This window comes from Schistocerca cancellata, chromosome 6 (genome assembly GCF_023864275.1).
Source record: "Schistocerca cancellata isolate TAMUIC-IGC-003103 chromosome 6, iqSchCanc2.1, whole genome shotgun sequence".
Taxonomy (NCBI): domain Eukaryota; kingdom Metazoa; phylum Arthropoda; class Insecta; order Orthoptera; family Acrididae; genus Schistocerca; species Schistocerca cancellata.
The window spans coordinates 338492228-338507942 of record NC_064631.1 but is presented as its reverse complement, the minus strand read 5'-3'; the positions used below and the strand labels follow the sequence as shown (position 1 = coordinate 338507942).

General features: G+C 41.8%; 1 protein-coding gene across 2 annotated transcripts in view; it reads right to left on the bottom strand.

Annotated features, from left to right (window-relative positions):
* Positions 1 to 15715, bottom strand: part of LOC126191441 (uncharacterized) — a 411004-nt gene that overhangs the window by 56368 nt on the left and 338921 nt on the right. For both annotated transcript variants that reach the window (XM_049932320.1, XM_049932319.1), the window contains exon 5: positions 9364 to 9560. In XM_049932320.1, coding sequence (XP_049788277.1) covers positions 9364 to 9560 — 197 coding nt within the window. The remainder of the gene's footprint in view (positions 1 to 9363; positions 9561 to 15715) is intronic.

Below are 15715 nucleotides of genomic sequence, written 5' to 3'. Positions count from 1 at the left end.
AGTAATATCTGGCGTTGCCCAAGGAAGTGTTATAGGCCTTCTGCTGTTCCTGATCAACGCTAACGGTTTAGGAGACAATCTGAGCAGCTCCTGTAACGCCGGAAATGCATATCCTCCTATTTCCATCTATTGTACTATTTTTTTCCCTTGCTTTGTTACCTCAAGGTATGACATTTCTGTCTCTTTGTATATTGTAATTGTTTTACTATTTGTATATTTATGCATTTATGTCGATGTATAATTGGTTTGTTTCGTAAATATCATTTGTATTTTTACGCTGGGTCTTGCCTAGGGAAAACTGCTATCGAACGATTACGGCGATAGGTCGTGTGAAGAATCAAAGTGTGTAGGATCTTTGGTAGTGTGAACTCTGCCGCGTGGAGCGCGGGCTGAGCAGAAAGGAGTCTGGCGGGAGTAGCGAGTGGAGCAGGTGTGTTGTGTGACGCTCCCGCGAGTTGCCGCGCTTTCGGGGTTTGGCAGCATGTAATCGCGCTCGACTTGCGATGATAGTTTCTGACATGGTGTCGCGGACGGGAAACATTAACTAGCGCACATCAAGAGCCCGTTTCGTCTGGTGACCGTGTCGAGAAGAAGGCGCGCCAACATCCAGCTTCTGCAACAGCGACGGCCGACAATGAGTGACTGTCGCCACCTCCTCGATCGACGGCTTCAAACCTTCAATCAATCATCAAGGAAGACTGGAAGCAAGTAAAGTTTTAGAACTGTATGGCAGACCTCAGCTTTTCAAACTGTACCATTTTCGTAACTATAATAACAGCAACTTAGCATGAACCTTTGTTGCTCATTGTCCCAATTGCATTACCAAGCAGGGTCCCTTCCTTTTCCGAAATGAACCCGAGTGTCGTTGAGATTTAAACGCCAGCACTAAAGTAATATAGCTAATTCTATTTCACTGCTTTAATTTCAAAGTTCAGTTAGCTGGCTACAATATTCAGATTACACAAGCACAAATTAAGAATGCGAGTTTTGTTATCGTATTTTAGCTTACCTGTGACTGCAGCTCAGCTTGGTACGTACTAAATTTTACTATTGTTAATTGTTCAGAATCATTTAATTCAAGTTCAAAGTTAAATCTCTTATTTCCAAATTGCGTAGATTCAAGTAGTTTTTTGAAATGATTGTTGAGGTAGTCCAAGACTAACCGTATTTTACTGAATTTCGATGTGCTTCAGAAAGAAAGCTCACTATTAACTTCAGTCACTAAATTAACTTTCGATTTTCCGGTTTTATTAATTTTTTGCTAAATTAAGTCAGGGTGTAGCGAAATTTATTACTTCTGACAAACTTTCAGTTTTCACACTACACGTGTCAACCTTCAGTTGCCACGCTTCTAGTGCTAATTATATGTGTAATAACCTTTCTTTTTCAGTTACTATAGTAATTGTCCTTAGGACTGGCGACCGTGATTTCCCCCAAATCTCAAATACCTAATTACCGCTAGTTAATTGTTAATGTAACGGCTTCACATTTACTTTCTTTATTAACTTTACCCCTTTTCAAAATTAATTTCCACCAGTTTCATTAGCACATTTCCTTTCATTTAGATGTAACCCTTTCCTCCCTCTTTACCGACAGGTTAACTTCGGTGACGATTGCTTTTCCAAAACTCCCATTAGGTACACGCGGTTTCATTTTTCACTGTCATTAAGGTCGGAAAGTGAGGGGGAGGTTACACTCCCATAGAGAGTTTATGGGTAACTCTGTCTTTTACCGTCTTATAAAGTCATCACATGATCAGAAATATAAGAATATGATTGAGACAAGATATCTGTTTAGCGCAAAAAGTGGCAGTTGACTCTAAGTAACGAAAAGTGTAAAGTCGTCGACGTGAATACTACTAGTAAAAGGAATCCGTTAAATTTCGGTTGCACGATGAATCACAGAAATCTAAAAGCTGTAAATTCAGCTAAATGTTTAGGAATTAGAATTACGAATAACTTCAGCTGGAACAATCGCACAGATAATGTGGGGAATGCAAACTAAAAGAGCGCTTTATAGGCAGAAAACTTAGAAAATGCAGCAGATCTACTACAGATACTGCTTAAACCATGCTTGTCCGCCCGCTTCTGGGGCACTGCTGTGCAGTATGAGACCCGTGTCAGATGAGACTGACGGAGGACATCGAAAAAATTCAAAGATGAGCAACTCGTTTTACATGATCTCGAAATAGAGGAGAGTGTGCCACGGATATGACACACGAATTAAAACAAAGGCATTTTTCGCTGCGGCAGGACTTTCTCTTAGAGTTTCAGTCACAATTTCTCCTAATAGTGTTAAAATATATTACAGTGCCCACCTAAATAGGGAGAAATGATGATAATAACAAAATAAGAAAACTCAGAGCTTCCACGGAACGACTTAAATGTTCACTTTTCCCACGCGCTGTACGACAGCGGAGCCATAGGGAAGTAGCTTGAAGGTGGTTCGATGAACACACTGTCAGGCCATTGATTTGGATTGCAAAGCAGTCTTGAAGATACAGATTTAGCCTTAATTACAAATGATTTTTGAAACATATAAAACAAAGAAAGAAGAACAACAGGGAATGTTCTACATCAGCAACAGAAGAATGATCCACTAGCAGAATCATTACGTATATCGCCGCATGCATTCGTGTAAGGGTATGGTTCAGGTGATACGAAATTTCGTAAACAGTATGTTTCTGAGGCCCGAAATATTATGGAAACATGTGGATACAGGAAGTTAAAAACTGGTCTAATACCTGTTAAGCAGTATCATCAAATCATTCTTTATTCTGTGTAACTGGTAACCACCTCGTGTAGGAGCAGTTCACTACTAAGCTGTATTATCCGTAGAGAGTGATATAATTCAGTTGTATAAGAATGGAAACACGATCCTAAATAACTTGACAAGAAGCACGTAAGACGCTGTTAAATTCTTGAAATATCAGACTAAATAAAATTGTATTAATCCCAACTCTGTCATAAATATTGTTAGTGGCTTACAAAACAATGTTTCCGATAGCGAAGTTCAGATTCAATCACTGACAATCCCCTCTACAGCAGTAGCACAAAGTTTGCTCAACAAGAGAATAACTTCGTAGCGCCGCAAAGACACGCAAATCTCGCGACCGACCTACAAGCACGACGCCCAAGAGCAACAGTTCAATCATAACTTCTTGTTTCTGCTTAACTCATTCAATTTTCTCCTGAGCCTACAGTAAATTATTCAGTTTTATAGCCAAATCTGTGCACAGTATGGTATGGGAACTTCACGTTACTGTTCGCCTTTCTTACATGGCGTGAGCAGTTTACAGACGACATTATTCGTCGAAACGACTACAAGCATTGCCAAGAACATACTATATGACAGCTTAAGATTTTAATTATTCCGGACTCTAATGAATCGATATAATTCAGTGCACAAGTTACCCATACTTGTATACAGAGTTCGACAATACAATTTTCTCAGTTATGAATTATTCTCAGTGTCGAACGTAAAGTTATCTTTAATTTTTATGCTATCGTGGACGACACTGAAGCTCCAGTATCCAGGAAGTACTCCACAGGAAATCGTCCAATCTTTCAACCCCCTATACTTCACTTACTCGTCATAAACCCGCCTAATCTTGTCCGTACGGGTCGAGGGAAGACTACAGACGTCTGCGTCGCCTGAAGAGAATGACTTCCTAGAGACTCCATCATGTCTGCGCCAAGGTTTTCAGAAACGTGGCTGCATTATATTGCAGTGAGTCGTAGTACAGACTGCAACAAAGAGAATACTTCTACTATGCTGCCCTGCCAATCTAGAACGCAATACCCAATGGTGGCGGTGGTATCAGGATGGATCTGTTAGCGGCCAACAAATCTGTGGGAGTAAGTACATCAGGGCGCTAAAAGAAACAGTGAAAATGATGTGTGAAATAATGGGGGCAGAAAGGCAGTTCAGGTAGTCGAAGCAACAGTGACAGCAGTCGTGATGATATTAACAGTGATGAAGTAATACTAATTGACCTGTATAAAGGGAATGATAGTCGTAGTAACAGAAATGAGGTATTAGTATTAGTTTTTACCATTTGAATTCAGTTCACTGGAAGGAAATGTTTGGAATCAATTTTATTTAAATCAATGAAATGTATCGATACGAAATGACACTAGTTAATCCATTCAGATATCCTGGGCGTGAAATGTAAAGACTATGTCCTGAAAAACGAAATTTATGCCGGTAGTAGGTATGAAACAATAATTAATATCATGGGTAGCAGTGTGTTGCCTATACTGGGAAATGAATAACAAATACAAATTGTTTCATGCCTGTGTACAGTCTGTACAGTCTAAAACCGTTATGACCGCGTCTAATTAATTCACGTATCTTCCTGTGGTAATTTAATTTAGAAGAGCAAAAGCCCTGTTGCTAAAAGGTGTTCTTCAAGAAAGTTCTTTAAATTGAAATATCCCCGAAATTAGAGGAATTCATTTAAATTTAACTGTACCTCTAATGACAGATTAATTAAAAGCATCCCTAAACCATGGAATCGAGCTGAAATGAATATGACTGATACTATTTATTATCACGGGGATGATATTGGAACAGAACAACACGTTAGCTGCTATACTGGAAACGAGAGTGCAGTTCATGAAAGGTGATTACATTACAGAAATTATAATCTACAGTAAGATCATATTTCTTTTTTCCTCGATCACCAACAACATGTTCTTAACGCAAACCTTATTCAACTGAGTTTGATTATTTTCGCACCTTCATGACCAATCCAAACGCAAGGTCCATGAAAACTTACTGATCGTTTCTGAATACACACTTGTAACTGTAAGATTTCTATGTAATGAAAGTGCATGAATTCTGAACTCTCCGGCACTTCCTAACGGAGAAGTGAAGTAAATATTAACAGTTTCGAAAACCAAGAATGGTTTTAAGCTGTACGCGCAAGAGGAGTTATTTTGCTGGCTCAAATGATTCCTAAACGGTAAAGACGCTCCATCATAGAAACTTGTTTTTGCATACGAACTCAAACTGCAAAATCCGAATTTCGTCATTATTCTCTATACATCTGATATGTACTTCTGAAAAAAGCGATCGCATTCTGCATTCAGTTACACATATGAAGTTCTCTGTAACTGTTATTGTATCTCTGTTACGTTTTCTGTATTATGAAGGGTATAAGAAATTGCTTAATTCGAAAGATTACGAGCATCTCCTATGATTTTAGGGTGAGAAATACTCTTTAAAATACCAACATAATTATGTCTTTTTTAGGATGACAGCATTGAACGATATTAATGTGTTAAAGACCTTAGTGAGTCGACCTTAGTGACTCGACAAAGCAACTTCAGCAATGAATCCTATTTAGTCGAGGACATATTCGATAGGTTTCATATCAGGTGAACACATATATAACGTGTACACTCTTACAGAACCGTCGTCATATATGCTAGTGAATTTTCCTATCAAAGTAGGGCGCGGTATTTGCCTCCTCGATGCAATGGCTATTCAGATGGCCCTCAGTATGGAGGAACTAAGATCGGTTATTGTATTTAATCGCACCCCAAACCATTGAATGTAGTGTTTCTACGTTATATCTTTCAGCAATGTTGACCGCCTGACTGCGGTAAACTTACGAATGTCTAACATGCATGCGGCCATTGCTGTGGGACAGACTGTATCGGAATTAGTCACAAAATAATACATTTTTGTCGTTCGGAATGAGACGTGTAACAACTATTCTACCCATGTTCTTACAAGTAGGGCGATGTACATCTCAAGGGATTCTCAAAATGTCGAAAGACAGAGTATAGCAACGTAATGATCGATAGTTTCAGCGAGGAAACATTTTTCAAAATATCGCCAATAATTATGATGAACAAACATATCCTTCTCTAACGATATTTCAAGACACAGTAAATAGACTATTCCTCACTAATTACTACATTTACAACCAAATAACATGTTTCATAGCCTAAACAATTGTATTCATTATGATCCTTTTGATTAAGAGATTTTGGACGTTGGGTGAAATGATGAAAATTTCAGTCCAGAAATGAAAAGGTAAATCAGTATAATGGTAGACAATGAAAAATCAGGAGATCCCATATTACTGTGGGACCCCTAGATATCGTACTCTGATTTTACCGTCCTCTGACAGGCAACCGATAAATATTCGGTTATGCCTCGCCGACACTCATTTTGGTACTTAATTAGCTTTTAGCATCTATCAACATTCCAGGCATTAGTCTGATATCTGAATGATTGTAAAATCGTCATCTACACAGTAAAACTCATAACTTAAATAACTAAAGCTATAGCGTATACATTAAGATATGTAATCAGTCATTGATTAATGTACTCGTAATTTCAGTTTACCCCACGGTAAACAAGAGAACATAAATACTATTTCATGAGTAATATACAAGGACGTGTACTTTCACGTGTAGGTAGTAAAGACACTCCATGCCATTTAGTTCTGCTTTGTAATCAGTAGGACGCTAGTTGAAAAACTTATTTCCTGCTTAATGACAGCAGGAGATATGAGGTACGCGAATTAACGATAGAAATATGTTTCCAGCTTTATTAAAACGCACCCACTACATAACAGTTCACTTAATGTGCATTCCATTCCCACGATTCTCAAGCAGTCTGTCACTGGAGAGGCTCCAGGCAGCACATTGCCATCAAATAAACTGTTGAACGAAAAGACATATACAGCAGACGTATAGTAAACGCGATAATTGAGAGCCTTAATAAAAGATTAATGACCTTCAACTTAAAGAGAACAGTTGAGATTAGTATTTGGAGACATCAAAAGAGTGTGCTGAGAGTTGAAACTTAGTTAAAGATTTATGCCGTGAAGCGTGATCACAATAATATGTCAATGCAGTTCAAGTAGAATAAAAGAAGTAAGAGTTCTTTAGGTTCTGTGGTTTTTAGTGTCCAGAAGTATGGAGTAATCCCAAATTGGATCATGTTTATAATATAATAATACCCCACTTTAAACAGAAAGAAGTTCGATAAATAATGCCAGACATTTACAATAGAAAATGAACTATTTTAATCTACGTTGTGTAGTCATTGTACTATTACAAGTCAGGTAGAACAATCATTAACATGACCTGCTGAAAACGTCGTACCACCCGCACACTGAAAGATCGTATTGACACACTGACCGAAACATGCCGCAGAATTATTTGTTTTTGATCCAGGATAAATGGAATACTTGTTTTGTGGCCTATGAAACAAGAGCAGTTTTGTTGATCTTCGTATTAAGGCCGTTTTATTATTGTGTGGCTAATGTTTCCGCCGATATTGTTGTTTACTAGTATTTCGTATAATGTTAATCAAATAGTCTGATGTCAAAGGGTGTTTGAGTGCCTTATTTCTGCTGTTTGTCCAACTTATTCCTCTACTCACGTTCCCGTTCATTAACAAAAAATACTGATAGTTCGATCCGCGCTCACCACATGTCTTACTGAGCAGTTAAACATGTTGGCCGTTAGGCACGCTCTTACTGCAGTGTACGACAAAAACAAGCAGGACTGTCGTGACTGCATGCGTTAAGAGAGTGGTAGTCGACCTAGTCCCTACCACCCACTAGTGTGTGTTCGAGCTTTGATGGTGGGCGGCGGAAGGTGGGAGTGTTAAACACATTTTCGTTAGGTTCTAATAAAGTATTGAAATACAGGGTGCATCAGAAAGAATCATCCGATTTGGCACGTCTATATTTTTAAAACTAATAAACATATACCATGAATTTTGTTTTTGATGAACGGCAAACTCAAAAAGTTTTTTTTTTTACCTTTCCATAGCTGTCAACATGCCCCCCTTGAGATGTACGGCATATGTCAATGCGGTACTCAAATTGTTCCCACACTGCTGCGAGCATGTCTTGAGTTACAGCTTCCACAGCTGCTCTTATAGTGTCTCAGTTTATTCATTGTTGTTGGTAATGGAGGCACATAAAGAAAGTCTTTTATAAACCCCACAAAAAATAATCACATTCAGTTAGGTCCGGTGACCTTGGAAGCCAGTAATGTAAGGCTGAATCATTTGCTCCAGTGCGACTGATCCATCGTTCAGTAATCCTTTCATTTAAAAATTCCCGCACTTCCAGATGCCAGGGTTGCGGTGCCGCATGCTGTTGGTAAATGAAGTCGTTCGAATCAGTGGTGGGAAAAGAAATTTCTCAAGCATATCGAGATATGTGCATCCTGTAACAGTGTTCTGGGTAAAGAAAAGTGGATCATACATCTTTTCCCGTGAAACTGCACAAAAAATATTAAATTTTGCGAAGTACCTCTCATATTGTACAACTTTATAGCTTGTTCCGTACCCCATATTCTCACATTATGACGGTTCACCTTTCCATTCAAATTGAATTTTGCCTCGTCACTAAACCCTTAGCGTGGAAGAAAACTGTCATTCTCCATCTAGCCAAGTACGAAATTACAGAACTCCACACGTTATTGTTTGTCACCTTCGCGAAGAGCTAGCAGTGTGTTGTTTCACGTGTAAACGTCGACGCAACAAACGTCAGGCGGACATCGGAGGCATCTTGAGCTGTCAAGCTGCACGTCGAACGGATTTCTGCGGAATCTTTGTGATACTATGGTGGATGCATTCGACGTCTGTGTCAGACACTAGGGGACTGCCTGGCGATTTGCTTTTAGACGAACAACCTGTTTCTCGTAATTGTTCATGCCATCGTCTAATGCTCTGTGCCGTAAGAGGATGCACACCATACCTACTACGAAAGCCACGCTGAACAGTTATTACTGACCCGCACTGCGCAAAACGTAGAACACGCTTGCTGTTGTCCCGACAGCACTTTTACTGGAACAGAACTGGCCGCGCACTGCTGCTACCTAGCGGGAGCCATGTAATACTCGAAAGGTTGCGCTTTACAACAGTACGTTCTTCACGCACGTATCTCAATCAAAATAATAGTTATGATTTTTTAAATATCGGATGATTCTTTCCGATACACTCTGTATTAGTCAAAGGCAAGTAAAAAGACAACTTGCCAATGTTTCCTGATGCTATTATGTCTAATAGGTCGATTGAGTTTGCTAACTATTAGTACGTGGTGTAAATTTTACTACTAACAGAAACATAGAACTGAGCGGTAGGTAGAAATGATTGACTGCCTCTGTGTTAGACTAAGGTTAAAAAAAAAAAAAGACAAAGTACCAGTGTTTCCTGACGTTATCATGTCTAACAGGTCGACAGAGCCTGGTTCACATAACTTGTTCGCATTTCTCATATCATTGCGGTATACCGACGCGTGCATCTAGGCTTCATAGTCTCACAACGTAGGACTCGACAGATTCTGCTATTACGGTAGGCGCCTGCCTTGATGTGGCGGAACGGTACCTGGCTACTATGGTGCCGGTGCGGTCGAAGGCGACGTTGGTGTTGTGGAAGTAGGCGCCGGACGGCGGGCACTCCTCGCCGTCGGCGGTGACGGGGAACCCCGGGCAGGGGCAGCCGGTGCAGTTGACCCTCTCCGGCAGGTTGACCACCGCGTACAGCCCGTGCCGGCGGGCGGCGCACGACAGCTCCCTCAGGCCCTGCAAACAAGGGCCCACGCCTCGTTTGTTCCCTCGAGTCATTTCAGTCTGCCGTGGGCCGATACGGCTTTGATAGCGACGGAAACTCACTCAACGCACACTACCGGTTAAGAGTTTTTGATCACCCATGATAAAAATTATGTACTTTGTTTCAGTGTACAAACACATCTCGGAAGCTAAACAAACCAACTAAAAGAGGAGGTAAAGAACCTGGGCGTCAAAATAGAGAAAGAGATTGCCATCATCAAACGAACGGCAATTGAAGCCAAATTAATTGCGAAAGGTGCAAGGAAAATAGCGAGAGAAACTCGGGACTCCACGCAAAGCACGGCAAAAGTAGGAAAGGTCATGTTATTAAGGCTACAAAACCGGATAAAACGTGTTGAAGAAAAGCAACAAGAGCAACCGGACATAGGGCCTAACGAGATGTTGAAAGAGGAGGTGGCGATATTAAAAAGAAATTTAGAGGACGAGATAAAACGTCTCATTACAGAGACATCAGGGAAGGAGAGGGGTGTAATTACTGCGTCGTCTGAATCGTCACTTGCCGGACACACAGATAACCGCTTCACGGTGTGACAAAGTTGGCACTATAAGCAACGGGAGCCACGCCTTCATTCACAGCTCTGAAGCAACGACCGAGGTAAACACGGACAGCGCGCAGCAGTCCAGTGAGCACAATTGCTGTCAGCTGATTAGATGTACCGAACAACTGTCGGACATACAGAGGGGGAGAGGTGACGATAGCGTGTCGGAACGAATTAGTCCACGTCCCGATGTTCATACGAATCGTAAGACCGGTCGAAATTATAACTGGGCGAAGGTAATACCTTGCATCCAAAAACTTTTATGGAGCAATTCGAGTTATCTTTGCCCCCACACTGGCCATTGATGTACCAGCTGGATTTTGTGTGCTCCCATATGGAGGGTGCGACCGCTGAGTACATGAGAAATGTAGCGAAGACGAGCGTCTCGTTCGAAGAATTCAAAAATGCCTTCTTGGGCAAGTATTGGTCTAAAGAAAGCCAAGAAAGGACCAAACAAGAAATTATGATGTCCAGAGATATGGAAGGGGCAGGGTGCCGGAATCCTGTCAAATTTTTTGAAAATATGACAAAAAGGAACCAGTACCTAGACAACCCATGTAGCGGTGCGGAAATCATCAGATTGTGCTACATGAAACTTCCCATCTCGTATCAACAATCACTTGCCGCTCGTTGTGGTAGCGATACTGAGGTATTTAAGGGCATTTTGCGCGAACTGGAATTCGCATTTCAAGAGGAACAGGCGCGGGAGAAATGCTGACAGCGTGAACAAAATAACAACCGTCGCAATAATGGACCTCAGTGGGATAGTAGGCCAGTGCCGAACTACAACAGCCACAATCAAGATAAGAGTAATGGCAACTCGAAAAGAAGGTACTCGAAAGAAGAGTGACACTCTCCGGTGCAACGTAATAAATTACAAAGGACTTGGGGCGGTAACCAGCAATCGGGAAGGAACAGGATCAATGGTTACCAAAATAACAACCAGGAAGAGGTCGAAGTCCGCCCTCCGAAGACTGGTCCATCCCACCTTAAGGGGCAGGATTATGAATGACTAGACCAGAGCGCTGACGTAGTAAATATAGGCTTAGAATAAGGATTTTGTTAAAGTGTCTTGTTTGCTTGTGTATATACTGTCTTAGTGGTAGAATGTCTCGTTTATATGTGCCTATATTTTGTGTTTTATTATTAATAATGATTTCTCGCCTCTCGAGGTTTTGAAAGTGAAGCACTAGATTAATTTGTAAAAACTCATGATTAAAGAATGGAATACAAGTATTTCTGGGCGTATCCCTAGAAAAAGATAGCTTAGGAACTCTGTAAATTACAGAAAAGATAGCTTAGGAACACTGTAAATTACAGAAAAGTTCCGTAATAGTATCTCCGTGATTGGAGAGCATATTTACGGTGTACAGAAGGGTTCCGTAATGGTATCTCCGTGATTGGAGAGCATATTTGCGGTGACCCGTCCCGTAGGTCGTTGCGAGGACGCACCGACGCATCTCGTATGCCCTTGAATGCGTAACGGGTGGGCAGCTATGCGCACTTGCGTGAATTAACGCACCCAGTGTATGTTAAAATGGACCAGATGTGATCATGTACAGAGGGGCCAGCGGCATTGATACGCCAGAAATACTTGTTGATACCAAGACAGTGTAACAACTGCGAGTGTGAGCAGTGAGCTCAATTTGTGTTGTGCCATCATGACACTGCTAATCCGAAACATGTTCACAGGCCTTATAAAACCATTCGTGACAAAAGGAGAAAACGGGAAGAAAATAGAGGAGAGAAGAAGTGTCTCAATGGAACACGATAAAGGACGCTATCCGAATTTCCAACAAATATCTTGGTAAGACTGACACATGTCTAAGTTTGTTGTGTTTTATACATGTCCGCAGGCACAATAAGAGGGACGTCTGCCACATAGAGAACTCAGAAAAAAGCAAGATTAGAGATAAAAAGTTGTAAATAGTAAATATATAGCAGGGTTGGCCAACACCGTGTTAGTCGTACGAATTGGTAGTTAGAAATGGTGATGGGATCCTGTCCAGATAATCTTGATTCCCTATCCCTTGACTGTGTGTGTGTGAATGACTGTCTACATCTACATCTACATCTACATGATTACTCTGCAATTCACATTTAAGTGCTTGGCAGAGGGTTCATCGAACCACAATCATATTATCTCCCTACCATACCACTCCCGAACAGCGCGCGGGAAAAACGAACATCTAAACCTTTCTGTTCGAGCTCTGTTTTCTCTTATTTTATTTTGATCATTCCTACCTATGTAGGTTGGTCTCAACAAAATATTTTCGCATTCGGAAGAGAAAGTTGGTGACTGAAATTTCGTAAATAGATCTCGACGCGGACGAAAAACGTCTTTGCTTTGACTTCCATCCCAACTCGCGTATCATATCTGCCACACTCTCTCCCCTATTACGTGATAATACAAAACGAGCTGCCCTTTTTTGTACCCTTTCGATGTCCTCCGTCATTTCCACCCGGTGAAGATCCCACACCGCACATCAATATTCTAACAGAGGACGAACGAGTGTAGTGTAAGCTGTCTCTTTAGCGGACTTGTTGCATCTTCTAAGTGTCCTGCCAATGAAACGCGACCTTTGGTACGCCTTCCCCACAATATTATCTATGTGGTCTTTCCAACTGAAGTTGTCCGTAATTTTTACACCCAGGTACTTAGTTGAATTGACAGCCTTGAGAATTGTACTATTTATCGAGTAATCGAATTCCATCGGATTTCTTTTGGAACTCATGTTGATCACCTCAGACTTTTCATTATTTAGCGTCAACTGCCACCTGCCACAACATACAGCATTCTATTCTAAATCGCTTTGCAACTGATACTGGTCTTCGGATGTCCTTACTAGACGGTAAATCACAGCATCATCTGCGAACAGCCTCAGAGAACTGCTCAGATTGTCACCCAGGTCATTTATATAGATCAGGAACAGCAGAGGTCCCAGGACGCTTCCCTGGGGAACACCTGATATCACTTCAGTTTTACTCGATGATTTGCTGTCTATTACTACGAACTGCGAACTTCCTGACAGGAAACCACGAATCCAGTCGCACAACTGAGACGATACCCCATAGACCCGCAGCTTGATTAGAAATCGCTTGTGAGGAACGGTGTCAAAAGCTTTTCGGAAATCTAGAAATACGGAATCAACTTGAGATCCCCTGTCGATAGCGGCCATTACTTCGTGCGAATAAAGAGCTAGCTGGGTTGCACAAGAACGATGTTTTCTGAAAGCATGCTGATTACGTATCAATAGATCGTTCCCTTCGAGGTGATTCATAATGTTTGTATACAGTATATGCACCAAAAACCTACTACAAACCGACGTAAATGATATAGGTCTGTTGTTCGATGAATTACTGCTACTACCCTTCTTAAACACTGGTGCGACCTGTGCAATTTTTCAGTCTGCAGGTACAGATCTATCAGTGAGCGAGCGGTTGTATAAGATTGCTCAGTAGGGAGCTATTGTACCAGCGAAATCTGAAAGGAACCTAATCGGTATACAATCTGGACCTGAAGACTTGCCCATATCAAGCGATTTGAGTTGCTTCGCAACCTCTAAGGTATCTACTTCCAAGAAACTCATGCTAGCAGCTGTTCGGTTTCAAATTCTGGAATATTCCATTCGTCTTCCCTGGTGAAGGAATTTCGGAAAACTGCGTTCAGTAACTCCGCTTTAGCGGCACAGTCGTCGGTAACAGTAACATCGGCACTGTGCAGCGAAGTTATTGACTGCGTCTTGCCGCTTGTGTACTTTACATACGGCCAGAATTTCTTCGGATTTTCTACCAAATTTCAAGACAATGTTTCGTTTTGGAACCTATTAAAGGCATCTCTCATTGAAGTCCGTGCCAAATTTCGCGCGTCTGTAAATTTTAGTCAATCTTCGGGCTTTCGCGTACTTCTGAACTTCGCATGCCTTTTTCGTTGCCTCTGCAACAGCGTTCGGACCTGTTTTGTGTACCATGGGGGATCAGTTCCATCTCTTACCAATTTATGAGGTATGAATCTCTCAATTGCTGTTGCTGCTACACCTCTGAATTTGAGCCACATCTCGTCTACATTTGCATAGTCAGTTCGGAAGGAATGGAGATTGTCTCTTAGGAAGGCTTCTAGTGACACTTTGCCCGCTTTTTTAAATAAAATTATTTTGCGTTCGTTTCTGGTGGATTTTGAAGAAACTGTATTGAGCCAAGCTACAACGACCTCGTGATCACTAATCCCTGTATCAGTCATGATGCTCTCTGTTAGCTCTGGATTGTTTGTGGCTAAGAGGTCAAGTGTGTTTTCGCAACCATTTACAATTCGTGTGGGTTCGTGGACTAACTGCTCGAAATAATTTTCGGAGAATGCATTTAGGACAATCTCGGAAGATGTTTTCTGCCTACCACCAGTTTTGAACAAGTATTTTTGCCAACATATCGAGGGAAGTTTGAAGTCCCCACCAACTATAATCGTATGAGTGGGGTATTTATTTGTTACGAGACTCAAATTTTCTCTGAATTGTTCAGCAGCTATATCATCGGAGTCTGGGGGTCGGTAGAAGGAGCCAATTATTAACTTGGTTTGGCTTTAAATATAACCTCCTCCCATACCAATTCGCACGGAGTATCTACTTCGACTTCACTACAAGATAAACCACTACTGACAGACACAAACACTCCACCACCAATTCTGCCTAATCTATCTTTCCTGAACACCGTCTGAGACTTTGTAAAAATTTCCGCAGAACTTATTTCAGGCTTTAGCCAGCTTTCTGTACCTATAACGATTTCAGCTTCTGTGCTTTCTATTAGCGCTTGAAGCTCAGGGACTTTCCCAGCACAACTACAACAATTTACAACTACAGTTCCGACTGTTCCTTTATCCAAGCACGTCCTGTATTTGCCATGCACCCTTTGAGATTGCAGCCCATCCCGTACTTTCCCGAGGCCTTCTAACCAAAAAAACCGCCCAGTCCACGCCACACAGCCTCCGCTACCCGTGTAGCCGCCAGCTGAGTGTAGTGAACTCCTGACCTATTCAGCGGAACCCGAAACCCCACCACCCTATGGCGCAAGTCAAGGAATCTGCAGCCAACACGGTCGCAAAACCGTCTGAGCCTCTGATTCAGACCCTCCACCCGGCTCTGCACCAAAGGTCCGCAGTCGGTTCCGTCAACGATGCTGCAGATGGTGAGCTCTGCCTTCATCTCGTAAGAAAGACCGGCAGCCTTCCACAAATCAGATAGCCGCTGGAATCAAGAGAGAATTTCCTCAGATCCAAAGCGACACACGTCATTAGTGCCGACATGTGCCACCACCTGCAGCTGGCAGCACCCTATGCTCTTCATGGCATCTGGAAGGACCCTTTCCACATCAGGAATGACTCCACCCGGAATGCACACGGAGTGCACACTGGATTTCTTCCCCTCCGTAGCCGCCATATCCCTAAGGGGCCCCATTACGCGCCTAACATTGGAGCTCCCAACTACCAAAAAGCCCACCCTCTGTGATTTCCCGGACCTTGAAGACTGAGAATCATCCTCTGAAACAGAGTAGGCTGCTGCATCTGTCTCAGCCAGA